This window comes from Anopheles maculipalpis, chromosome 2RL, assembly GCF_943734695.1.
Source record: "Anopheles maculipalpis chromosome 2RL, idAnoMacuDA_375_x, whole genome shotgun sequence".
Classification (NCBI taxonomy): Eukaryota; Metazoa; Arthropoda; class Insecta; order Diptera; family Culicidae; genus Anopheles; species Anopheles maculipalpis.
Window position 1 is genome coordinate 40817782 of NC_064871.1, and position 25670 is coordinate 40843451.

Below are 25670 nucleotides of genomic sequence, written 5' to 3' on the forward strand. Positions count from 1 at the left end.
GGCATCTCTTTTCGTCCCGAGGCCACAAATCTTACGGACCACCGAATGATTACGTTACGTCGGACGTTCGGTCGGCGAATTCCGCGTGGCCAACCCCTGGTTGGGTTGGGGTATGGTCGGGTGGTGTGGCGACACCAAGAGACTGCCGAAAAACGAAAACGAGTCTTTTGTCTTTCGGTGTCATTGTTGCGGGTCGCCCGTCTGGGGCGGGTTTTTGCTGTCTGTCGCTGTGTGCGTGCCATCCGTATGCTACGGCGCGGAAGGTCGCGCCACCGACCCATTCGAGCTGGAGCTGGTTGGAAACCAGTCAACCAGTGCGTCCCGAGTGACCAAGTTATGGTTTTTTGACCAAATAGTGCTTTAAATAAAAGCTTACCTTTCTCCTTCCGAAACGCGATCACCAAATCCCCAAAATGAAAATAAAAACAAAACACCCATCACGCTTCCAATTGGGGAGGGTTTTTCCTCTCCAACCTGTCTAATGTTGATTTATTTCTTTAAAAAAAAAAGCTTAAACCCTGTAGATTAATCAGCTTCCGTCCCACCAGGTACCACGATTTGTGGATGAGTTGCTTAAAAAGCGACACCGAAAGCTCTAGATCACATACACACGCGAACACACCTGAAGATTAGTACGGTGCACGGTGTTCTGTTTGGACAGTGGTCAGTTTTGTGCAGCACCCAGCATATTCACTTCCGGTTGTGAAATCGAATTTCATAAGCTTGTCACGGAGATCCACGGAGATGGCGCGTATCGGTGCTTATCTGCTCTTGGTCGATTCCTGCTCGGGAACCTCTGTCAGGTGTCCGATCGGCGTGGTTATATGGGTACCATCTCCTGTGGAAAGATAAAAATAATTAGAGGCGAAAACATTGGCAAGTCATGCTTGACAGAGGACCAGCGTCTGTATGGATGCGTACCGTATTTTTCAAGCGTTCGGCGAACAAGATCCTTTGACGGTTCCTTCAGATCGTACGCCCAGCCAATCTTGGCAAACACATCCAGCCAGAAGGTCGTCAGATTGACCGCATAATGTCCCATCTCGGCCGCCTTGTAATCCCACGGGAACACATGGTGATAGTTGTGCCATCCTTCACCCATCGACAGGATCGAGACGGTTTTGTTTTCTGCCGGTCGTATGCGACTGAGGAGGATCGTTAACATTACGTTAAGTTTGGAGAAAGCTCCGATCGTGTGACAGTTAGGTGTGCTTACCTGTCGTACGGTTTGTTGCCGTAGATGTGTGCCGCACTGTTAACCAACCAGGTAAAGTTAAGCGTCAGCACGTATCGCAGCAGACAGTTCGCCAGGAAGGACAGATACAGGGGTTCGCCCAGAAATAGCCACGGAATAAAGGACGGCACGATGAAGGTAAACAGGATCTTCAGCGCCATAAAGTAGCGCTGGTGGAACTGTATGACCGGATCAGCCAGCACGTCCGACATATCGATCAGCCGGCCCTTCTTGATGCATTCCGGATGCTTGCGGATCAGCAGCCAGCCAACGTGGGCGTAGAAAAAGCCCCGATTGGAGTTGTGTGGATCGGCATCCGTTTCCGAGTACTTGTGATGGATGCGGTGATCGCGCACCCAATCGAACAGACTGTTCTGACCGGACAGGCAGTAGCAGCACATCAGGATGATACGGAGCGGTAGCTTTGCCTTGTACGCTCGATGCGTCCACAGCCGATGGGCACCGCCGGTTACGCCGAATCCTGCACAGCCACCCACAAAAATGCCTACACGGTGGAACACGTAATCGGAATTAATATGTGAACAGACCAGGGAGGAAGATCAGGTGGGGAGTTATAGTTTTTAAAAAATAGCTAGAGTGTGACACACAAGCACGTCTTGCGGCACACAAAAAAATCAGCTCCAAACCTTTCGAAGAGCAATGCGGAGTAACGTAATCACGGTTCGGCAATCTCTAAATGAAATCTACGTCAAACCGTACCGGATGCAGCGTGTAACATGGTGCAAAACATGTGCCCCATGTTCAAACTTGCCCATGGCCTAAAGCAGTGCATCAGTTGCACGGGTCGCATTTTTTAAAACTTTTGTAGAAAAGGTATGACCTCGAATCTGTCAAGCGAGAGATCGCTGGAGTTTTACATCATATAATTGCGTTCTTAGGTTATGTTCCAATTCATCCAAAACACTTTAATCTTAGGACCAAACGAACAGAACTAATGACAGTTTAATTGCTTGACGTTGCTTTTTGCAAGTCTTCACCCAAACTGTTGGCCACTTTCCCCAAAACTAGTTTGGTATCTGTATCTAGCACACAGGCTAACTGAAACACCCAGCAAGTTGTTTGAGCTAAAGAGCATCAGCATAAAATAGGAATCAATTTGAATTTATAATAAGTGCGTCATTGGCCACTATTGGCGTTTGTTAACACGAGCTTCTTCTCTACTTCCTGCATCAACCACTTTGACATATTTGCCATCTGTTGTGCGTCTGTTGTGTTCGATCGAAGAACTTGGTATGTGAATAACTCCCAACACACACACACACACACACACACACACACACAATTAGCATACGATTCTTCCGTTATGCTGTGGTGCTGTGTAGTGGAGATGGCCTGCGGAAAAAAGCTTCTTATAATCTCCCCCAAATGGGACAGTTCTATAGACTGCAAAAGCCTTGTCAGCCGTTTTGGGTTTACAAACATTTGGATCGGTATCTGTAGATCGGGTTCGCGAAGCGTGTAGAAAGAACCTGATCGCAGATGCGTGAAGGTTGTAAACAAGTCCACGCGTTATAAATATGCGGTTCGAAACTATCAACTTTCGGGCTTTTGAACGACCACACGCCACCAACAACCTTCCGTGTTACCGTGAGCCCAAGGTTCGTCGCTTCATGCATCGTGCAAGTTATTTGTGTATCATTTTTGGGAAAATCGATGCCCGTGCATGTAAACGTGCTATTTGGTTAGATATTTTGTGACTATTTTTCTCTCCTGAGACCCGCGAAATTGTACCAGATCACACTTACCCCACAGCCACGTCGTCAGTGTGGAGTACCAGACGTATTTGAAAAACAGCACCACCGTCAGCAGATGCAAGCCACCGATCATGGCCACATTTTTCCACTTAATCTCCGCATCAAACTTTAGCCCGAAACGGTCGGCGATCCACTGCTGTAGCGCCCGGCCAAATCGACTCTGCTGCCATTTGTTGTAATGCTCCAGATAGTCGTCCAGATCCTTGTCCGTTAGCTCCTTGCTATCACCCATTCCGTTGAAATTGTTGTTCAGATCGTTGGCAGCGGTCTGGGATGCATGCTTGAGGTTCACATCCTTCGTTGCCAGCACCGTCCCGGAGACGGTTTCGGTTGTGGTTGCGACCGTCATTGTGCGTCGACAACACAACAATTGCACCACGCGCTGATAGAAAATGTCTCACACGTCCACACGGCTTCGCACGATGAGCACGACTAATGCTTGACACAGAACTTTGCAGCTTCACACTATTCTGTTGTCTTTGCGCCCTACCACCAGACACAAGAAAAGGAAATCACACGAGAAGATTCCGCTTGGTTTCGCGGATTGGTGGTGGAATTCTTGATATACCGGAATTCGTTCGCCTCACACAGACACATCCACTTTAGCTCACGGACACTGTGAACGCATTTTTGGGGGAAATTCCCCAAAAATACAGCACTGCTGGTAACACACACGCGCTTTGATGGATACTAATTAACTAAAGAACTGAATTAATCTTCTGTTTCTGCGTGGTGGTTCCGTTGCGGCCGTGATCTATCTATGCCAGTTGGTTGGCGATTTTTCGTATCGTGTCGGAGCAAATATTTGGCAGGCGATCTTATGGCAGCTCACAGCACTGTGCCTAACAATGCTACCCAAAGTCTTTGGCCGGAGTTGGCCCAGCTGCTCTTATATATAACATTTTTCGGGTCGGAACCCAAACACACACTAGCCCACGTAAGCCAACCAACACTGCCATGGGAACGGGCACAACTTTTCTGTGATTCGCTGGCTTTTCGTCACAGTGTCGCATCAGTTGTTGCTGCCGCTGCTGAAACACCTTATCCTAAGGCACCAGGCGTGAGTGCCACAAGAGACCTTAATGCTGTTTCTTTAGCTAAATTTCTTTCATTGCTGTGACAGAAACGACCCAGTCACACAGAGTCGGTTCGAGTTTTCGGTACAATTGTAGACATCGCAGTGGGGATTCCCTGGTTTTGTTTTGACGACGACGACAACGGTCGACCTAACTGTTGACTGCATGCACTCACGAGGAACTCAAGCGCGAGTGCCGATATTCCATGATAAGCTGCTTAGATAATGGCAACCACCGGCAAGCAATACGCGCAACAAAGTCGCGGATCATGGAGCCATGGTGGAAGAGAATGGTTGGTAACTTTATGTTGTGATGTTGCATTCGACGTTCAAAACGCAGAGAGAAGTTTCTCAAAACGACACAAAAAAATAAATAAAATATAAAACCTGCTGCGGCCACCTAATGGTGCAATAATTTTGGACAAAGCTACGTCCGCCAAAAAAAAAAAAACAAAAACGCACATTTTAAAAATAGTCCACAACGGGGGCAGAATGGTTCGTTTTTAGAAGGAGATATTTATTACAAAATAAAGTTTCAAAACATAGAAACCCGACAGCGTGGAAAGAAGGGAGGCAGAAACTTTGGCTTGCGATGTACACGGGCTGGTTCTAAGATTCGGTCGGTGCTGGAACCTCCTCCATGTGCCCGATCCGGGCAGTAATGTGTGTACCATCGCCTGCAAAGAAGAGGAGAAGCGTGTCAAGTGTGAAGTTAGTGTTTGCCATCAACAGATCGAAATCACCGACCACTTACCGTACTTCTCGATCGTCCTGCGCACCAAATCCTTGGACGGTTGCTTCAGATCATACGCCCAGCCAATCTTCGAGAACACATCCAGCCAGAATGTGGTCACGTTAACCGAGTAGTTGCCGAGCTCCGCTGCCTTGTAGTCCCACGGGAACACATGGTGATAGTTGTGCCATCCTTCGCCCATGGCCACCACGGAAACGGCACGGTTTTCCGCGGGATTGATGCGCCTGAGTAGAAGTAGAATCGTTATGAGTGTGAAACTTTTCATCCCTCTGTTTATTTAGCCTATGGTGGCCCAACACCTATACTTACTTATCGTATGGATGGTTGCCGTACAGATGGGCGGCACTATTGACCAGCCAGGTAAAGTTAAGGCTTAGCACGTACCGGACGAAACACTGGCTGAAGAAGGACATCAGGAACGTTTCGCCGAAGAAGTACCACGGTATGAACGTTGGCAGGATGAAGCAGAAGAGCAGCTTCATCAGCACAAAGTTCCTATGAAAGGGAGTTTTGAAATATAATGTTGAGCAACAGACAATGTCAATGCAGGTGCAGGTGCAGCTCATTGAATGTGGTTTCCTTAGTCATAGCGATGGTATCAAAAAATGTCATTAAACCATGTTGATTAAAATTGGCACGCAACTTGATTCTATAATGGATGTAAACTACATGATGGATCTTCGCAACGTGTGGATTAAAAACAATAGAGTATCCTCTGATTACTATGGAAAAATTGTAAATTTCAAGTAGCTCAATGCGTTAAATTTTGATCGAGTCCCTTACCGAAGAAAGTCTGTAACACATTCACCGCCCCAGCCTTTTTTGCGACATTTTCAGTTCACGCTGCCCTGACTGAAGTTTCGTTCGATGTCAGACACGTTAAGCACCTCGGGGATCTAGCTCTGCATGCAAGTTGTCATAATTTGCTGGCGCATGATACATGCACATTGGAACATGTATACAAAAAATATAACTTTGAATTAATAAATCTAAAAGAGTAGTGAAAGGAAACAAAGACCCAAAGGCAACGCCAAACAATTTTGTTTGTTTGTTTTTGTTTGGAAAGGAAACAAGTTCAAAAAAAAAATCCTTATCAAGCTAGTTTGTCGGACTGATCCCCGGCGATCCGACATAGGTGGACAATGGCTGACCGACATTTGCTTACTGACACTGAGGGACTGAGTGATCGACAAGATGAATGCATTCGTTCACGCCATGTGAGTCCCGCAGGTCTGATGTGGTGGGAACGAAAGGTTAATGGGGATAAAAATATTTCCAATCTTTCCCGGGAGACCTTCCAGCAGATAGTAAGACTGATTTTTTTTTGTGTTCAGCTCGGTCAGGGTCTTGACGATTAGTAGCCAATAAATTGATAAGACCCTTCGAGTTAAGCTTGTTTAAATACAAATCTATTAATTTATTTAGAGATCATTCAGTAGTCTCCTCGATCGACAACGTGTACAACGTTTTCAAATATGGACAGTGACCTAGTGATTCGTTACCTAGTAGTCTCTAATACTTAGAACACTTGAAGACTTGAAAAATACCTTCAAAGCCATTAAGCCACCAGGTGATAAAGCTTCAATTTTACAGCACTGCACAGTCACACAGCTCTGCTAAGTGCCCGCATATTAGAACTCTACTAGACGTTTTCATCTTTCTCCAGAAGTGAAAAAAAATTGTAAAGCTCGAAGTAGTTCCATTCTTTTAAATGTACGTTGATGAATGATTTTGAAAAAGTATTTTTTATTATTTAGGAACATAAATGTGAGAAGTTTGCTGTTTCTCTGAACATTCGGTAATTAATATAAACATTTACACAAAACCATTCGCACATTAACATCAGCGTTACGGATTTGTTAATAAAAAAACCAGGTGAGGTCCTACTCGCCATGAAGCCATGTGTCTCTCCTTGGTTTGATTAGTACAAATCGACGAGCAAGCAAGATTAATGCATTCAACCGAGGCGGCGCGCACAATTCACACCTCTGGAAGATGTCAAGGGCCGAATGGCTTGAAATTTAATGGACGACCATTGTGCAACACCGTTCGATACGGGTGTGTATGTGTGGCTTGGGTTCAACGGGAATTAATGATTGCCACCAGTACGAACCGGTACCCAACTTTCGCGCCCATCTCCGTGACCTTGGCGGGACGCCCAAATAGTGGACTTTCGCTGTTGTTGAATCGCAGAGGTACGTAGCGATAATGTGAATCATCGCATGCAGGTGTAATGAGAAGCGTGAAGCTTCGAACAAGCAGCAATGTGCGATTAGAAGGTGTGTTGTTTGCTCAGTGCCGGGTGCGGGATGGCAAACCAGGTCCCCGTGCGATATGCAAACACTCAATTCGCGGTCGTTTCGCTTGGACGTTTTCCACGCACAACCGGTATTGTCAATAGCTGTTTTCCGCCCGCTCGAAGGTCTTGATATCGGTCGGGCAAAGGTGTCAAATGCGAAGGGGTCATCATGCTTGCACGCGTTCTTTTTAGTGTTTTTGTTTCTCTCAACAGGTGGCAAACGTGTTTGAGGAAAATTTAGTTTACACAATGTTAATGAAGTGAATAAATATGCTCGATATCGATGGCTAACAGGAGTATTAGGAAATTTTACAATCACAACATTATGAAATTGGAAAAGAATAGGAGCAGAAAGGGAAAGTTCAACAGATACTGCGCAATGCTTATCGTGCCCTCGGTTTCTCACGGAGTATGCAATCCGCAATACAAACGTAACATGATTAGTTCAATGTTTAGAAAGAAGGAAGAAAGAAGATAAGAATCCAAAAGCCAGCTCATACCTTAATAATTAATATATAAATTAGATTATTAATTAATTACACAGTACGGTAAGTTCGATTCAATCGATAATGGTGAAAATTAAAAACTCACACCTAATTTCCCAGACCGCATGCATACTGAATGAAATAATTATTAAGAACGAAAATGTATCATTCCTCGAACATGAAAACTGACTATGAGTTGGGTTTAAATCGACTTTGAACCTTTCATAACCTTGACGCGATTATATCGCTTTAAAACTTCTTCACGATCAAAATTAATTGCCTTCCGAATGGATGGTAAATTTCCTTTAAAAAACCATTTAAAGTATAATCATCTTTGACCGATAGCAATGTCACGGTTAGCTGCATGCATGCTCAGTTCCTAACGGTGTCCCACCACGTGCGGAGATGTGAGCTCGTTGTGCACGGTGCATTGCATACCCGGTAGGCGCAAACCGTTTGCCCTCGTTACACGCTTCACTCTACTACTACGAAACTTACTTGTGGTGAAACTGCACGACCGGATCGCTCACAACATCCGACATATCGATCAGTCGGCCCTTCTTGATGCATTCCGGGTGCTTGCGCAGCATTAGCCAGCCGACGTGCGCGTACAGGAAGCCCCGGTTCGCGTTGTGTGGATCACCGTCCGTTTCCGAGTACTTGTGATGGATGCGATGATCCCGGACCCAGTCGTAGATCGTGTTCTGGCCAGCGATCGAGTAACAGCACATCAGTATGATGCGGAGCGGTAGCTTTGCTTTGTAGGATCGGTGGCACCATAGCCGGTGTACGCCACCCGTTACCCCAAACCCGGCACATCCGCCGACGAAGAAACCTGAAGCAAAAGAGAAGAGGAGATCGAGTGTGTGTGATAGTGAGAAAGGCGAGCTAACGAACACGCGCACTTTGTGGTTAGGAAATTCCGATTTCGGGAATATGGAAGAGGAAAATTACTACGTGACCCGCGCAAGTGACGATCGCGAGCGATGACGTGATGACGTTCAACGCATGTAATTTCAAACCTGTCTCAACTGCTCCACCACCAGTGCAACTGCGATCATTCATTTGGAGGCGTTTTGCAGGTGCAGGTGTTGCCCGGGGGGTTGCGTTACTTTCCTTCTTTTTTTTCGTCCGTCGAATCTGATGCCATGAGCGGTGTCTTAATCGATCGCTATTCATCTTCAGCGGGCAAAGGTTCGGTCGAAAAAAATTGCATTGTACATGCTGATGCGCGAAAGGATGGGGCCGCGTTCGCTCTGAAGATGGCTTCAATTTACGCGAGATAGCCGTACGTGTGTATTTTTGTTTTGAGTTATGCATGCGTTTTCTTAAACTCCCGCTACAAGTGTGTGCTTACAGAAAAGACTCGCCACTCGGTACCAAAGCAAAGAAAACGTGCGGTAATTGATGAAATGCAAGGAAAGGGCAACCAAGATGCTGTACGGTTTCGTTTCGTTTTCATTTGCGTTTTTTAGCTGACGATGATTTATGTCGCTAGTTTCGAAATGCGATCAGCTGTTTGGGTGTGTTGCGTTGTACAAGTGGCATTGGTGTGGTGGTAGGTTAATTTTTGGGACGCCCAGCCACAATGAGAGCTAGTGAGGGGAGAAAAAAAAAATAACAAGGAATGGGGAAAAAAAAGATAACCCATCAATGGGTTTATACGTTTTACTACAAAGAAACGTGTTTTTCTGGGTTACGATAGGGCTCCCGCTGACCGTTGTGCTTTGGGAAGGAGGGCTCACTTACACAGCTACGAGCAAACTGTTAAAATTTAGAGCCTTGACGGTTTATGGAGGATTTTGTCGATTGGTTCGCATACTAAAACCACACACGATTTGGGCTACGATCATCATTATTATTATGATTATTCCGGCAATGGGGATGGAAGGGGGGGTATCATCGTTAGGGTCTCGCTGTAAGGACAGCTGTTCTGTTCGAAATTTCGTTGTTAATAAGCAACTTGTTATATGGTATAAGTTTCCACTGTCAACAACCTTGTGATCGGCAGCAAAAGGGCGTATATTAAAACTGGTTTCGTTGCAACATAGTTGTGGCTGGAGCACATCGGCCCTACCCGGGGAACTATCGTCTTTCCACACATGATGCCCTTTGGTGAATCTCGTAAAACGTGTCAACAAAACTGCGCATCCTACCTAGCTATCGTTGACTTCGAGGCTTCCTGGAATCCTGCTGTTTGTATGTTGGAGACACCTCCATCCTACGCGATACGATCGATCATGTAATCGACAAAGTTTTAGGTGAAGGTGTTTTCAACAGACGCTACGTCACAACAATAGGCAACTGCCGGACACAGACAACATGCGACGCGGTTTAAAGAAATTTTAAATTATTCATGCATATTATTTTGTGACCGGAGACGAGCTAAATGCAGACACGCGCTCAGTACATGAGATGCCTCTTTTATACGAGGTTTGGCTGTGTTGGATGATTTTAATTCTAACACAACAATAGTCACCTCGTCTGACGTTATGCAAAATTGGTTTTATCTCATTATTTCCTCATCCGATACTGAACGAACGATCCTTTTGTTTTGGGGGACGACCGTGTGCGTACCGAGGCGATTAATTTGTGTTTCGAGTTAACTGATATGCTAATAACACCACTTAACCCGCAGGCAAACTTTAGCGTGGCGAATTTAAGCCGTGCGTTATCCTTGCCTGCTTTGTGTATAATTTGTGCAAACTAAAATCCCGTGCCCGTCTGGCTAGTTAATGTATTAAAATGAAGATTAAAATATGCAGCATCGTTTTAAAGGATACGCGGAACCGTGGTGCTCGTCTCCGGCGGCTCAAATTTTACCCATGATGCAATCTCGGTGACATATATTTCGCATTGATTAGCGATTCGTTTGGAACAGTGTTTTATATGCTGTAAGAATGGATTTGCTTTAGAATCGCTTTAGAATCCCCGCTAACAAGCATAATGCTAAAGTTTAGCGAACGAAGTTGAAGGACCATTCGCAAACCTTAACACACACAGAACGGGGAATCAAATTGATGCTCTAACCTTGCGAAACTTTGTGGGAAGGAAGCGTTCGATCCACTGCCAAAAAAACGCAACTAACTAGTGGTATTTAAACGGGCAAATATTGTTGAAAGCCTGAAGGCAATATCAGCGCTCGATCAGGTTCGTCAGATACGATTCGTGACGCTTTCGATATGAACCGTTGGCTGATGATTAATAGTCGAGTTGATGACTTCTTTGTCATGATTTCTTTACTGATCGTTCGTTCGTTTTCTGCATTCAAATGTTAGCTAGTTAGTTTGGAACAAGCGTTTGGTCCCATGAAAAAGCGTTACAATGAATAGAGAAGAGACACAACATTCCCAAAGTTCGAATGCATCGACCAAGGCTGCAAATGCTCATTGTATTGGATGAATCCAATTTGCGTGGTTTTGGCTTTGTGGGACCACTTTCTAATACCGATGCAACGGCATTGCGTTGGCAGCTTGTTGCAGCATTTGACGAAAATCTAATATTCACCCTGTATTCTTGACATTGGCGAAACAAGTTTAATTTTCGACCTATGGTCGGCTTGAATGACACCATTCACTTCATCTTGGTGCTCTAATTTAATTATCGGTTGCGAATTTCAAACGAACGGGATCGAGACTTTTGATTTCCTGACAATCCGGTTTTTGGTAGCCAGTTTATGTGTGGAATTTTTTGGCTATTTTTTTCCAAATAACCCTTCCAAAAAAGGTAAAGCTACACAGCAGGAAGTAGCTTGTTAGGCAGTAGGACAGTAAAATCTACGCGTTACGTGAGAAATGTTTAGTAAAAAAAGAGATCGACTAGTGCTCAGCGCGATGGTGCTTCCAGACACACCCGTATCCCCGTCACAAACTTATCCCAACCGCCTTTCACTTACCCCAGAGATAGGTGACGGGCGTTGCCTGCAAAACGTAGTACAGAAAGGAACAGATGGCGATCACGTGAAAGATCCCGATCATGAACACATTGTTCCACTTGATTTCGGCATCGAACTCGTAACCGACATATTGCTTCAGCAGGTTTGACAGTGTGCGGCCCCAGGCAGACTGCTGCCAACGGTTGTAGTGCTTGAGATAGCTGTCGATATCCTTGTTGCTGACGCTAAGATCATCCTCCATCTCGTTGTTGTTGTTGTTGGTGTCCGGGAAGGTGGTGCTGCTGCCAGTCGCGGCACCATTCGCCGCCGATCGTTGTAATTGATCATTTGGTCCCGGTTTCATGTACTGGGCCGAATTACCGGCAATGAACTGTAGCGTGCTGGTGATGCCCACCGTCATCTTGGCCACTAATCACAGCACTCAACACACTTTTGGTACAAAAGCAGATTTCACATGCACACACAGACACACACACACACACAACTACGCTCGCGTATTCCCACACTCCAGCACTCGCACCGTTCACGAAGGGATGCAATGCGCACTATGTGTACCGCGTTTTAGTGTTTCGAGATCGGACCGTTTGTGGGGTACGATTGCGAAAGCATTTGAAAGCTTTCTCTTTCACTGTTCCTTGCTGGCTTACACAATCCCGAAAAAAAACACCACCAAAACAGCACAATGATCCTACTCCCAACACAACAAAGGCATCCGCCCCCCTTCCACAGTATGTATCTCTTTTCCCCCTCTGGTCTAATACGGCGGCCGTGAAATGCGGCGTTGCGGCCACGGATTTAAGGTAATGCCCGGATGATGCCCGAAGTTTGTGCTGCAAATGAGTGGCGCACGTGGTTGTCTGCTTGCCGCGCGGTACGATGACAGACAGAAGCCTAGTGCCCCGTGTCCCGATGGTTTTATATCGGTTTTTTTCGGTTGCGTCGAACACCTCTCTCGCCGCCGCTCGCGAGTGTGTCAATGCGTCACTGTTGTGGCTGCAAGGTGGTTGTAGCCGAAAAGTAAGAAGATCCAATGGTAGATGCATGCGCTCGAGCGTTGGACCCCACAGCGGTGACGTCGTAGCACAGGACGATCTGGGATACGAAATTGTCGGGGGATGAAGTGTCCACAGACACTTTTTGTGGTGTTGTAAATAAAAAGGGGAGAGGGTTGAATGGTTTCGCTGGAGAGCTACACCGTGTTCGAGAGAGTTATCTATTGAAACAATTGATCGATGGAGAGGAACTTTTGAATGGTTAACCGGGGAAGGATCATGTACTAAGGTGGCTAACAAACGGACCAATTGCTCCCCTATTTTCCCTCCCAAGCTGGCAAAATTCGAGCACCCGAAAATCAAATACCCGAAGAGACTCAGAGAGCACTTTCGGCATCTTGGACAGCACAAAACCAACAAATCATCTCCCGATCGTGCATGGGCGAATAGCTGCACGAACTATGATCATGTTCTGGCTGCAAAACCGGTCACTAAGGTTAAGCTTAATTGTCCTCTACTGGGTCGCCAGGTACTGCGAATGTAGGTGGTTTACCCCCGCAGGAAGACCCCCGCAGAGGTTACGATAGATTGCGCAAAAGCGCAAACATTAGGACAATAAATTCTCGCCGAATGGTCAATAATCGCGTGGTCGCGGATGCAACTGCAATTTCGAAGCCGTTCATACGCTGAAGGTTCGATAGTGACGACGCAATGGAGGTTAGAATAGTAGTGACCGTGCCGTCCTGTGTGCTTTAGTGCCGCGTGAGCCATTGTTGAAGATCGCTTTCAAGGGTCGTGCATTGTGGCACGTGCTGCCGCCCGGTTCTTGTTTATGAACGCTGTAAAAAGCTATAATGCGCACACACACACACACTACACATGAGGGCGCAGGAGATGGTTATGGCGCAATCTAAAACAATACGAGCTCGGCTCCATTTCACTAGCCTTGCCAATGTCAGTACAAGGGTTGATGATTAATGGGGACTTTTCGTGTGATTAGTGCACGCCTCCAATACAAAACGGACCAATTTATACCGTATGTGAAAGGGATCCGTGATCGGTGTTTTTAGCGATTTTTCTAGCGATCGTATTTTAGATATGGTTTTACCTTGGTGTTCGTTTGTTTGATATTTGGGCTATTTGATGAGAAACGTTATATGAGTTTTGTGTAAAACTTTTTTGTTGAAGTGAGGTACAGCACGTGGCTGAGTTCTCGCTGATTTATACAGCAAGTTCTATTTCTGTATCCACAAGGATGCATCTTGAATTTGAATTTTTCCTTGAAGGTGGTCCATGGTAGAAGTATGACTCTGGGCAAATGTATCATCTTAGAATGTAGGAAACAAATCTCACGCTTCGTTGCTTATCATAAATGTAGAGAGAAAGAACTCATCCCGCACCAGCAGCTAACAAGTCGCGAGTTATTTTTAGTTAGCTCGAAAACGGATAACATGCAAATGATGTGAGAATATACGGTGCAGAGCCAGTGCCAATGTGGCATATTAGCAATTTGACTTTCAAACAGTGAAATGCGCAACAACAACAACAAAAAAACGATCAACGATCGAGACGATCGTCTGAATTATATTTTGTTTCTTCTTTTTCTTTGGCCATTCCAACAAGCTGTAACGTATTGGTGTTTTCCGCCATTAGCGTTAGCGACAAACCGATTTTATATTTCGGGTTACGTTTCCTTGGCTCGCCGTTTGCCAAAAACTGCTCAAGGTTGCTGGCCGGAGCAATAGTTAAGGCTTCCGCTTCTGTGACACGAGTCCGATGGTTACGTTACTGTGTGGATCGGTCTAGCACAGGGTCTAGCATACGGGGACACAATTGTGATGGACGCAAAGGGGTAGCTACGGGCGTTCGGACGATTGGAGTATCGATTTTGGGTGAAAGGTGTTCGCGCGTTTAATCGCTGGAGGGGCGGGATGGTCGTTTGTCGGTCGGTGCGTAGGAATGGATCGTTCAAACGACGCGGTTATGGTCGGTGCAAAGCGATCTAATCGCTTGGTGAGCCGTTTAGCGTAGATTTCAATACAGTTACAGCTGTGAGCTCCGAGTGGCAGTTTTTTACGTTCAAAACCCCGCTTTACTCACCATGGTGGAAATATTTAGTTTGTTAGTTATAAAAATGTCAACCTGATCACAGATCGCTCGAAGGTAGATTGGCGAGTGTTTTTCTTGCAGCATGCTTTGCTTGGTAGGTAGTGAGAAGGTTAAAACGATCGTAACTGCGTGCACCGGTTTAGCTGAAGGATCATTTTAATCATAACTAGTTTGTTAAAGAACGGTTTGGGAAAACTCGTCCATTCGGTTTGTATGTAAATATTTGAATATAAATAGATATATTTATGCTTCCGCGGTCATAATTACAAGATTCTGTTCTGCTCATCCAATGGGACGATAAAAAATTGAGCATCAAATCAGAATTGTAAATTGAAAAAAATGAATTTAATTCTTTTCTTGCATCGATTAGGTTGGTCTTCTTCAACCTAAGATTTCTTCAAGGCTTTGCTACATAATTCAAACTGTATTTTTTGTTTTAGTTGCATCAAACGATTTCACAACTTATGGTAACAACTTTCTATGGAACATGATTTATTCACTTTTATTTATTTATTATTAAGTATGACGGCATAGCAATACGGCCTGGCCGTCCCTTATGAATAAAAAAAAAAAAAAAAAAAAAAAAGTATGACGGCACGTTACCGTACTGTCAATTTATTCACTTTTTCTTTCTCTATTTTTCATGCTTAGACACCATTTGCGAACAAATACTAAATGAATTATACACAGCATGATATTTAGTCGTTACGACAATTAACATATTGTTTCGAAATTTATGTTGTACGGTTCTTGCGAAGCTTCTACATGTTATTGTGCGGATGTCTGTGTCGAAATATATTTTTTTTAATTCGTGAAATTCTGGAAATATATTAAGAAAAAATAACTATTTTCCTTTTTTAAAAAATCTAAATATTGCCGTGTGTTCTAAAGACAAATTATACTTAAATGAAATGAAATGACTGAACTTATATTTTGCTGCTCACATTTTAATATGATGTTTTCACCTTCATGACTAAGAAGTATTTTGAAATATGTTTTTCAAACCGTTGCCTGTAAATTTTTTATTTTATTTCTTTGCTGTTATAAAACTGTTTTTAATGTTTTTTTTAGAGAAATATTTGAAAAACTGAACCTGGTCATCTCAATGGTCCGCTGCACCAGTTCGTGCTTGGCCGAGCTTTAATTAAATTGTTCGAAGATCAATTTTTAATTAAATTTGCCGATACGATCGTACCATCGTTTGAAGATCACAATGTGTCAAGTTTCATTGTTGGTTCTGCCACTGGCACTACTGATGCTAATTTTCACACCACACACGCAGTCCAGCGTCGCGTTCCGGCGCAATGATCGCGCTAGCACGCACGTCGATCGATTATCGCACGAGACAGACATCGAGCTGTGGACGCAATTGATCACATACACTCGCTGCTCACACGTGGTGCTGCTGGATTGCTTCGAGTTCTTCGGTACGTCATATTTATGGTGTTGTCCCGGTATTATTTTTTTTGTCGCTAACAGTTCTGTGTAAACGATCGAGACTGTTAATGACATATGCTATTGAAAGCTTTCATCGCTGAGAAAACTCTCCGGGTGGGGGGGGTTTGTTTAGGGTTTGCTAAGCGGTCGTAAGTGATCTGTTGCTATCTCAATTTGCACCATAGCCAATCGACCAACGTTTGCAAGGCAACTGTTTGCACGGCTGACCGTGATCGGTGTACGGGTGTCCGTGCGACGTCATCTGCGAGAATCGGAGCAACTGCCACTGGCAACGCACCGGCTAGCGATTATCGTTCCGATCGTAATGAAGCCATCAAAGGTGGTGACCGATGAATTAGAGAAACTTTTCGAACAGGTACGATGGAACGATGCGCTATTCATTCGACGAAAAAAAAAGGCTTTTCATACCGAGAAGAATTTTAATGGATTTTCTTACTTATATGTATATTTTGTTTGGTTTTCTTCTCTCTGTTGACTGCCGGCGTGAAGATCACTCAGCAATCCAACTTTGTCGAATTCTACAGGTGGATGTTTTTGTTCCTCTCTGCCCATGAGAAAAACATTTGGTATGCCCTTCAAAAGCTCCCGCTACAGGCAGACTCGAACGTTTATTGTGCGACCGTTGGGAACGGTAAGGCGCTTCCCTTCGACCATCCGATTCACCTTGAGCGGAAGCTGATGCCTATAGATCGATACGTGCGACGCATGCAAATGACGATGGTCCACCCGGAAGCATCGAACCGCACGGTGGCAACACTGATGCTACCCGAGCCACAAACCCGGCCCAGCCTAACCGTGTGGCAACTGTACCGGCTCCAGACACGCACGAAAACGATCGACGTTGTGGTCGAGCTGGTAGGTAGGTATCGCGCACCGTACGTGAAACATTCTCCCTTGATCAAACGAAGCCATCATAAAATGAACAAATTTTGTCAGATTTCTTAGACTTGGTGTGTGCCTAATCAGGGGCAGAGAATTAGTATGGCCACGCTTAACTTGCATGAAGGTGAGCAGGTGAAATGTAAACGTGAAACCGATCGCATGAAGACCTACCATTGTCTGTTTTGTGTGCGTTACGGCTACGTTGGTATTAGTTTTGGCTTTGGTAGTGTGTGTATGTAAAAAGACACAATTCGGGGGGGGGGGGGGGGGGGGGGAATAAATCAACACACTCTTCAGCATGGGCGTAAGTTTGGTAATAAATTGTGGCGCATAGGATTCGTATTCGAAGTATGGGAGTTTTTTATCATCACCCTGATTCATAGGGGCTGGCATTAGCTTATAGCGGGCGGATGCGCTAGCAACCTTTGTTTATGACCAAATGAACCAAATGAAGTTACAGCAAAGGTAAACAAAATGGAAGGAGCTGCCAAGATCATCCCTCTCTGGGTCTGGATTTAATAGGTATAGTGTCCTCGGGTTATAAAGCAGCAGTAGGCATCTCGTTAGATGGAGTAACTACGCCGCTGACGTAACACAACATCTCTTCTTCGTCGTCCCAAAAAAATTGAGGTCTCACACCACCCCTTAACATCCTCACAATGGACACTTGCTCCGTGCCCGCAGTGTACTTATGATCGGTACTGGGGCATTTTATTTATGTGTGGCGCACGGTGTGCCTCCGATGCCAGTGGTTTGCCTGACCTACTGAACCACCGTTGCAGTCTCCATGCAAAAGTTCAACAAAGGACAATCACGGTGCCTGTGGCTATGGCGCGCATAAAGCGTTTTTACGCGTTGCTATTCTCCTATTGCACAATCAACCGCTAATGGTGCTTGGGAAGGTGTGTACTCTAGGCAACTTGGTGGCAGGAAGGTGGTGGTGTAAGAAAGGTTCTGCGTCCTGCGGACGGATTGGGTGTGAGCGAACGAGCGAGTGAGTGAATATGGCGGTAAGCGATAGGGAGTTTGGGAGCATCGTGGCAAAGTGTCTGCAGACATAAAACTCTTTTGGCTCTCTTTAAAAAACTTGGCAAAACGGATGGCAAATGATGTACGCTGGACTGTACTTGGCGCTCGTCTCGTCCACAACCCAGGCGTTAGAGAAAACAAACAGTGATTGCCAGCGAGAGTTTGCCATTGTGCAAGAGGGTCTGGACTGGTGTGTCCTACTCTCGGTGACATCATGACTTCGAAGGTTAGAAGATCTTTGCGGATAAGGTGGAGCTAATAGCATCTCGCGGAGATAGTTGAATAATTGGATAGGTACCGTGTGTTGGCGTTTTAATGGACTTTATTTTATTTGAAGTTACACACGGTTCATTTACCTCGCAGGAACAACCGATAAGGGACGGATGGTACTGCACCAGCCGCTAACACCTGAGCAGCGGAATGACTTCTTCGACCAGGCGGAGCTCACGATCATGGTGTACAGCTGCCGGGTGAGGCATATAAACTCTACCGACGTAGCCCAAAGCATGCCATTGTTTCGTAATGCAAGGTGAGCCAGACGGACCGTTTAGCATGCAGTCGAACAGGTACTAAACAATCGCTTTATTGAGTGACGCTTAATGGCTTCTCTCTCGCAGAATACGGATCGAATCGTACCGGTTTCGAGGGAGTCTAACGCGGACAGACTTAAACTTTCACCTAAGCTTAACGAAACCCTTGAACAATCGTTCGCGAGGATTATTCGCTTACTCTTTGCCAATTTTCGACGATCAGTAAGTAGTTCGATAAGCGAGTACTTTTCAACAAACTTTTTAAGGAAAACGAGAACTTCCTTTACAGCCTCAGCCTGTACATACACCAAGAGAATGTCGGTTATCACGAGCGATCGTCTAAAATGTTGATCGTAATACTGCTACCCATATCCTTGCTGGGCATGTTACTGTGCCTATCCGTGCAACTGGTACAAAACGTCACTAGCGCACGACGCATGAATGGCCGCCGAAACGTTCGTCCCACTGTCTCAATTGCCGATGCGGCCATTTGGCTCGCTGGAGTTTTCGCACAGCAAGGTAGCTTGATCCAGCCGAACTCTTCCTCCAGCATGATCGTCATACTGGTGGCACTGTATTTTTCCTCCATCATGTACTGTACCTACCTGACGGAAATTACCTCCCAGCTATCGGTAGACGTTGACGAGGTCTACGATCTTCAAACGTTACTGGTGGAAAAGGAGTATCGGATCGGTTTTGTCGAAAACTTTACGACCGATCGAACCTTTATCGGGGTACGTATTTGGCTTTTTCGGCGCATTAAGCAGAGGCGTAAAATAAAACCAGTTTAAGGCTTCCGAGCAGGAAAATAAACATCAAACGGCTGAAGGTTGATGTTATGGGAAAAATGTTTCCTAGCTTAAATGTGTTTATGTGCTTGCGTGTATGTGTGTTTTTAACCTTGTCCGTTTGCATTAAATTCTACTCATTAAATGCAGCTTCTAAAAAACCTTATGCTGGGCAATTTTATAACTATAAAACTAGCGTACTATGGCAAAAGCTTCTTGTTGAAGGAACTATTTATCTTATTCGAAAACATGACACTGTTAACATGTGATTTATATCTTAAATAAAAAAACCACATATATTTTAATTTTGAATTTTATTATTTTTACTGCTTTTTAAATGTGTAAAAAGATCAATTTTGATGCTTGGTAGTTAGTATCCCAGCTACTTTTTGGAAAAATATTCTTCCTAATCGGTTGTATCACAATTATTGCAGCCATTACGTTTGACATCCGTTTCAAAATATTTCTTGAAGGTTCTTATTAAATATTTCTTAAAACTACAATATAGATATGTTTAAACTAATTTACTCCTTTACATTTTTGGGCAAATGGACAGTGACTATGCGGTATGCGATACATCCATCCAATATCGCAACTAAATTCGGCAGAATAATTTATTTGAAACATTTAGACCTGGTAAAAAAAATTAACAGTAATAATAGATTACATCCTTTAAATGCTTAGGATTAAGACTTTATTCTCTTAGCAAGAAGGCCGTAAGCGCTCGTATGAAAGGGTCATTCTGGCCATGGCGTATACTACGAGACGGGATAAGGAGAGGTGGTCATTGAAGAGGAGGGAAGCGATGACAACGATAAGAGGGATAAGAGGGAACCACTTCCGTGTAGCCAGTTAGAAAGCGGCAAACCCGGGTGAATTTCCGTTGAACTCTCTCTATCCTAACCATCGCTAACCAAAGCATACTCTAATATTGTGCGAAACCTGCACCAGTACAGAGATTACAGACAAAGAGGATTACGTATTTCAGAAGACAAACGAATAATAACACCAAGTGTTTTATTTGCTTTATACTGCATGCTATCGATATGAACGATCAAAGACAGTTTATCTTTCAGCCACACCACCATATATTTAGTAGAGAATACTCTAAATACTTAAGTTCCACAAAAGAAGTAGTCAAACCGAAATTTGCTAGTATAGCGACCAAATGACAGAATAAAACATTGATCAATTTGCAATTTGCGAAACTATTTGCACTGCTGCACTGTGTTAAGACGCAGCACACGATGTCATCTAAAACCTTTTAAGTTTCAGGTGTTGTAGCAAATTGGGGAAAGAATAAAAACTCCTAAAATGATATAGGGAGCTTCATCTTCTTTGGTTGTTCAAGCCCTTGGAGACCTTGGCCTGCAGTATATGGCTTTACTTAGCTTCGTTTTACACGAAGCTGAATAGACCGTCCTGGAGACATAGCCTTAAAAACAGCTACTACTTTATCAATAGTATATGAATAGTTGAATATTAAATGTTTCTTCTCAAAGCCCATCGTTTCCAGCGGCTTCTTCTTCTTGGCCTAACACCCTTCTAGTTCACGCCGGCCATCGAATGGTATACTAGACATACCGATACCACGTAGTTGGGTGGTCAGTCTTTACTACGGTGCAACGGTCCGAATGGGATTTAAACCCCAGTCCTGCCGTGTATAGACCGGAATCTTGTCTATAGACTATAAAGGGTTGTGTAAAGACCGGAAGCTTGTCTATTCACCTGTAACAATTAATACCAAATGTGTTAAGTTTATTGCTTTTTTTCACTATCTAGGCAGTTTGTATCAATTTTGTTCAATAATGAGAGTCAGCTCTCTCTCCCTCTCTATCTCTTTTTCTTAGCAAGCCCGTATATTGTGCATTCAACCAAATAAAGCTTAACGCCATGCCATGCCTCCTTAAAATCCATTTTGTTGTGCTTTCGTGTTTAACACCGCTTGTCGATTTGTTCCATGTTTTCCGCGCCTTTCACGGTTAGCTGATTATTTGTGTCACAGATCAGTGTTTTTGATTTTCTGACTGCACATGCATCCTGGTATTGCGAGCACGAGTGCATCGGTGTAGAATGAAGGTCCTATTAGAATGTCTTTTTTTTTTTTTGTCTCCCCTAACAGACGATCTTTTTCAGACACCGTTTTTTTGATAGCATGCCATAGTTTGACTTCTTTCGGTAAATTTTCAGACACGCTACGATCCAGTAATTAGTGAGGTAATGCAGCGAATGCAGCAAGACAAGTCGCTGTACGTGTCATCGCACGATGATGGATTGCAACGCGTACTTACCTCGAAATACGTGCTCATTGGCAATCCGGAAATGGTGCGTGTAGCGATGCAAAAGCTACCCGACCAGCAAAACTGTATTGTAAGTACCGTAAGTTTCGGGGATCCTTTCTATGGTAATTTTTATTCATTCTTTTCTCCCATTCACAGATCACCGAAATACAACTGAAAGGAATAGAGTACATGCTAGCACTTAAAATACCGTACAGTAATGCGTACCGTAAAATGATCAACTACGAGTAAGTCCATCTGAAATATGCTAGTATTGAGTGTAGTAATAAGCACATGAAATTGCACAATCTCATCGACAGAATCTTGCGATACTACTCGAACGGGATTAATAGTCGTATAGGGGAAGCTATGGTTCCTCGCCGAAGCAAATGTATTAAACAAAAGCAATTTCATCGCATCTCTACGAACAGTACAACATTTCAGCTGTTATTGTTCATGTCGGGTGCTGCATTAGCTGTGGTTTTGTTGGGGATAGAGATGTTTGTGCATTACTACTGTGCAAAGGATACGGTTAAGAGGGTTCGTATAAAAAAGTAATTTTGTGTGGTACTGCAATTGAAATTTTCCAATCCATAAATATTGAACTTGTAATGAAGGGATCAGTCAACAAACAATCAAACAATTTCAAGCAAAACTTGTTTATATTTTTAATTATAAAGTGATTATTCAACTGTTTGCTAGGCTTTAACTAGGACCGTCATGCTCACTAGTTGTACTATAGAACTGTTGTTGTAAAAGTTTATGTATTATAAATTAAATTTTTTACTTTCTCTATGTATTTATGTACTTAATAACCGTAAACACAAAATAATGATACACATTGCCCTTTGTTTGTTATAAGTATCCTCTTACAAAATTTTAAAATTCTGAAACAAAATAAGCTTACCCCACATTGTGCTGAACCTGGAAGAAAATAAATAAACATTGGCAGATCAAAAGTTTAATTTAATTTGGTATATTTTATTTCACAACTAGTCCCCTCCCGTTCCCCAAAATGTCATCTACCCTTCTTCACGTTCTATTCCTCTGTTTAGTATCGTCCTGTATATCCTTCTGTATATATTATTCGCCTTCGGACTGCCCCAGAATTACGCGTGTCTGCGAATTGGAGCAAAAACAGTGCTCAGTTGATGCTTTACTACAAAAAAGATATGAAAACCCTATTTCAACTTATACTACGAACATGCAATCAATCAACCGATCATCCATCGGGCAGTACACAAAAACAGATTGACACAGCTGTCGTTATATGGCAACGGGCAGGCCAAACAGAGGTGCAAAAGGTGAACACGCAATAAATTATTTATCCAACCAAATCTCTTTGCCAGGAGGGGGAATGATGATGGGAGGACCTCAATGGTGGCTCATCACTTAACAAGGTAAAATGGTCAATTGCCCAAACTCAGCAGTCCGGGATGTAACTAGCGGCTAGTGCAGTCGTTCATTTTGGAGATAATGTTCACGTTTCAGATTGCACATATCCTCGGCACCGGCCTGCTTAAGACATTCGACGATCGGCTTACCACTGTCCACGGCCATCGTGAGACCCCGCTTGACGGCTTCGGTGGTCATGGTTTGCAGATTGGTCGCCTGCCCGGTAGCGGCACAGATGCGAATAAATGCGGTAGTACAACCGGAACCTAGCAATAGAAGTAGATAAAGTGAGACACATTACAGAACATTTCCAGCGAAAGAAAGATGATCATTCCTAATTTACCGTAGTTGCCAAACTCGCCACTCTGATAGTCGAACGGTAGCAGATAGTGGTACTGCGGCCAGTAGCTCTTGGTCACCAAAAACACCATATTCGAGTCCGACTGCTTGTGGCTTTTGTCTAGACCCCAGACAAAGTGAGCCGAATTGATGAGCCACGAAACGTTCAGCACGATCAGGTAGCGCAACGAGAAGGCGACAAAGATGGCCGCCTGTACGGTATCGCCCCAGTATTCGAGCGGTGCGTTGATCGGTAGCAGTACGAACAGTACTACGTAAAGCAACCAATAGAACCGCCGCTGGAACATAACAATCCGGTCCGATTCGAGATCGCTCATATCGATCGTTGCCAGCAGCTTTTCCTGCTTTGGGCTTAGCTTGCGTATGTTGGCAAACACTTGTGCGTGCAGAAAGTCCTTATCGCTGTAGTACGGATCGTCAACGGTGCGGTACTTTTCGTGATGGAGCCGATGCAAGCGTACCCAATCGTAGATTGAGCCCTGTAAACCGCGAGAGGATCAAGAAGGCAAAAGAATATGTGAGCTTTTTGAAGCTTTCGCGATCAAATCGAAGCTTGCGATTGAATCGATTCGAGCAGTCGAGCAGTTTTCGTGTAGCGTTACGCGTTACCACGCACCTGTCCGGCAAGCGTTTGGAAGATCATCAGCACGAAGCGAAGCAATGGGGTGGCTTGATACGTTCTATGCGCCCATAGACGGTGGGCCCCGGCCGTAACGCCCAAGATACCGCATAATGTGAGCAAGAATGCTGCAATGGAAGCAACAAAAAAAAAGACACTTAATAAACATCGACCACAGCCTGTCAGGATCAAGCGATCATCGAAACACTTACTGAAGATACACGTTATCACTGAGGTGTGAGAAAATAAAACGAATACACCGTACACGCCTAGAATGTTAAGATGGATGTAAAACAGTACCGATGGCCAGCTGGCCTCTCGCTTCGTATCCCTCGAGAAGGAACTGGTGGGCTGTGCTTGCTCGGTTTTCGTATCAGTGCTGGCTGGCTGTTGTGCCTTGGTGTGTGCCGCCGTACCTCCCAGGTCCGCATTTGGAGCAAAGTTTTCATTGTGATCAGCCATTGTGTGATGGATTGCAGCTAGCTCGCAGTTACTCTTGTGACTATAAGATGGGTGTATGAAGGGGTTTTTGTTGATGGAATCTACGGAATAAACGCAAAACAAACAGACAAGTATTATTATCTTACTCTAGCTTTTACCAGCATTAAGTGGCGGAGGAATGGTGACACACAGTTGTTCACCTCGCCGTAATTAAAAAGAGCAAGTAAAAGAGTAAAAATAAATGGAAATAAATCATTGCACCATCACTTGTAGCAGATCACGCGCAGTTATGGATCATGAAGTTTTACAACAGCACGGTCAAGCACGATATGTGGCCCTCTCGCCGAATCTTTACTACTGCTGCGCTGATCGTGATGAGGGATAGGTCATTACTTGTTCCTGTGAAGGTCGTGGGGTGCAATTACAAGGATTGCATTGAGCGCTTGCCTTCGGATTTACAACATTCTGGATCGAAAGCAGCGTATCCTTTCACTTTCCCATCCTTGCGGTATGGCCGTGACAGAAGTGTTGGATGGCGTTGTCTCGATGTGTCGTACTTACAGAGGCGTCGCCAGCGTTTTAATTTCCCTACCAGCTTACGCACGCTTCGTTCCGTGTACAGTGAGACACTCCTCGACTCGGTGACCTCGTGTCCGCCGTAGTAGCTTCCGAGGTTTTTGATACGATAAGGTTTTGGGGTTTTGCTTTTCGAAAGACAGCAGTGCTATACGACATATGGAAGTGTTTAATGGACACACACAGTGGAAACCGCAACCGTATCGTTAGCGACTACAGGAAGGCTAAAGGTTAATCGTATGTAAAGACAAAACCTCGCATACGAGAGAAAAAAAAGCTTTTAGTGAAAGCTTCCAAGAACATCCCAACTAGCCAACAGTGCGCATCGCTTAAAACGTTCTTGAACTTGCGTAACGTAAGCAAAATGTACATTAAATATGCAATCACGCAATCGGAGCATCAGCTACACCACCAGCACAGCGGATTTCATTAAACGGGACGGGAAACGGAAGGTGGATTCCACGGTTCCCATCACGATGACCTCCACACAATGTGCGTTTCCGATTTTGACGGTTGGCGATTACATTGGCCCAAGCATGTGCGCGTGCGAGATGGTAGAAATGTTTGCTACATCCTCGTCGACGTCGTTCGAATTTCTTTCCCCAATGTCGTCTACACACGTGGTGGATGTGGACTTCGAAATGCGACTCAAAGTCTGGGGTACCGGTTACCGGTTAAACTGGTTTGTTTCGATA

The 25670-nt window shown here is 44.4% G+C and overlaps 4 protein-coding genes across 4 annotated transcripts in view; all 4 read right to left on the reverse strand.

The window, feature by feature from the left end:
• LOC126557698 (organic cation transporter protein) overlaps positions 1–25670 on the reverse strand; it is a 262735-nt gene that overhangs the window by 80404 nt on the left and 156661 nt on the right. The window lies entirely within an intron of this gene.
• On the reverse strand, positions 762–3382 carry LOC126558249 (acyl-CoA Delta-9 desaturase-like). Its single transcript, XM_050214227.1, has 4 exons — positions 3001–3382; positions 1217–1739; positions 922–1145; positions 762–838 (listed from the first exon to the last, which is right to left on the reverse strand). Exons 1-4 carry the CDS (start codon positions 3356–3358, stop codon positions 762–764), a joined length of 1182 nt encoding a protein of 393 aa, XP_050070184.1. The 5' UTR covers positions 3359–3382.
• On the reverse strand, positions 4659–11932 carry LOC126558196 (stearoyl-CoA desaturase 5-like). Its single transcript, XM_050214162.1, has 5 exons — positions 11518–11932; positions 8121–8457; positions 5148–5333; positions 4839–5062; positions 4659–4761 (listed from the first exon to the last, which is right to left on the reverse strand). The coding sequence occupies exons 1-5, from the start codon at positions 11915–11917 to the stop codon at positions 4694–4696; spliced, it is 1215 nt and encodes a 404-aa protein (XP_050070119.1). The 5' UTR covers positions 11918–11932; the 3' UTR covers positions 4659–4693.
• LOC126558389 (acyl-CoA Delta-9 desaturase) lies at positions 23024–24447 on the reverse strand. Its single transcript, XM_050214398.1, has 4 exons — positions 24171–24447; positions 23956–24086; positions 23323–23818; positions 23024–23245 (listed from the first exon to the last, which is right to left on the reverse strand). The coding sequence occupies exons 1-4, from the start codon at positions 24418–24420 to the stop codon at positions 23034–23036; spliced, it is 1089 nt and encodes a 362-aa protein (XP_050070355.1). The 5' UTR covers positions 24421–24447; the 3' UTR covers positions 23024–23033.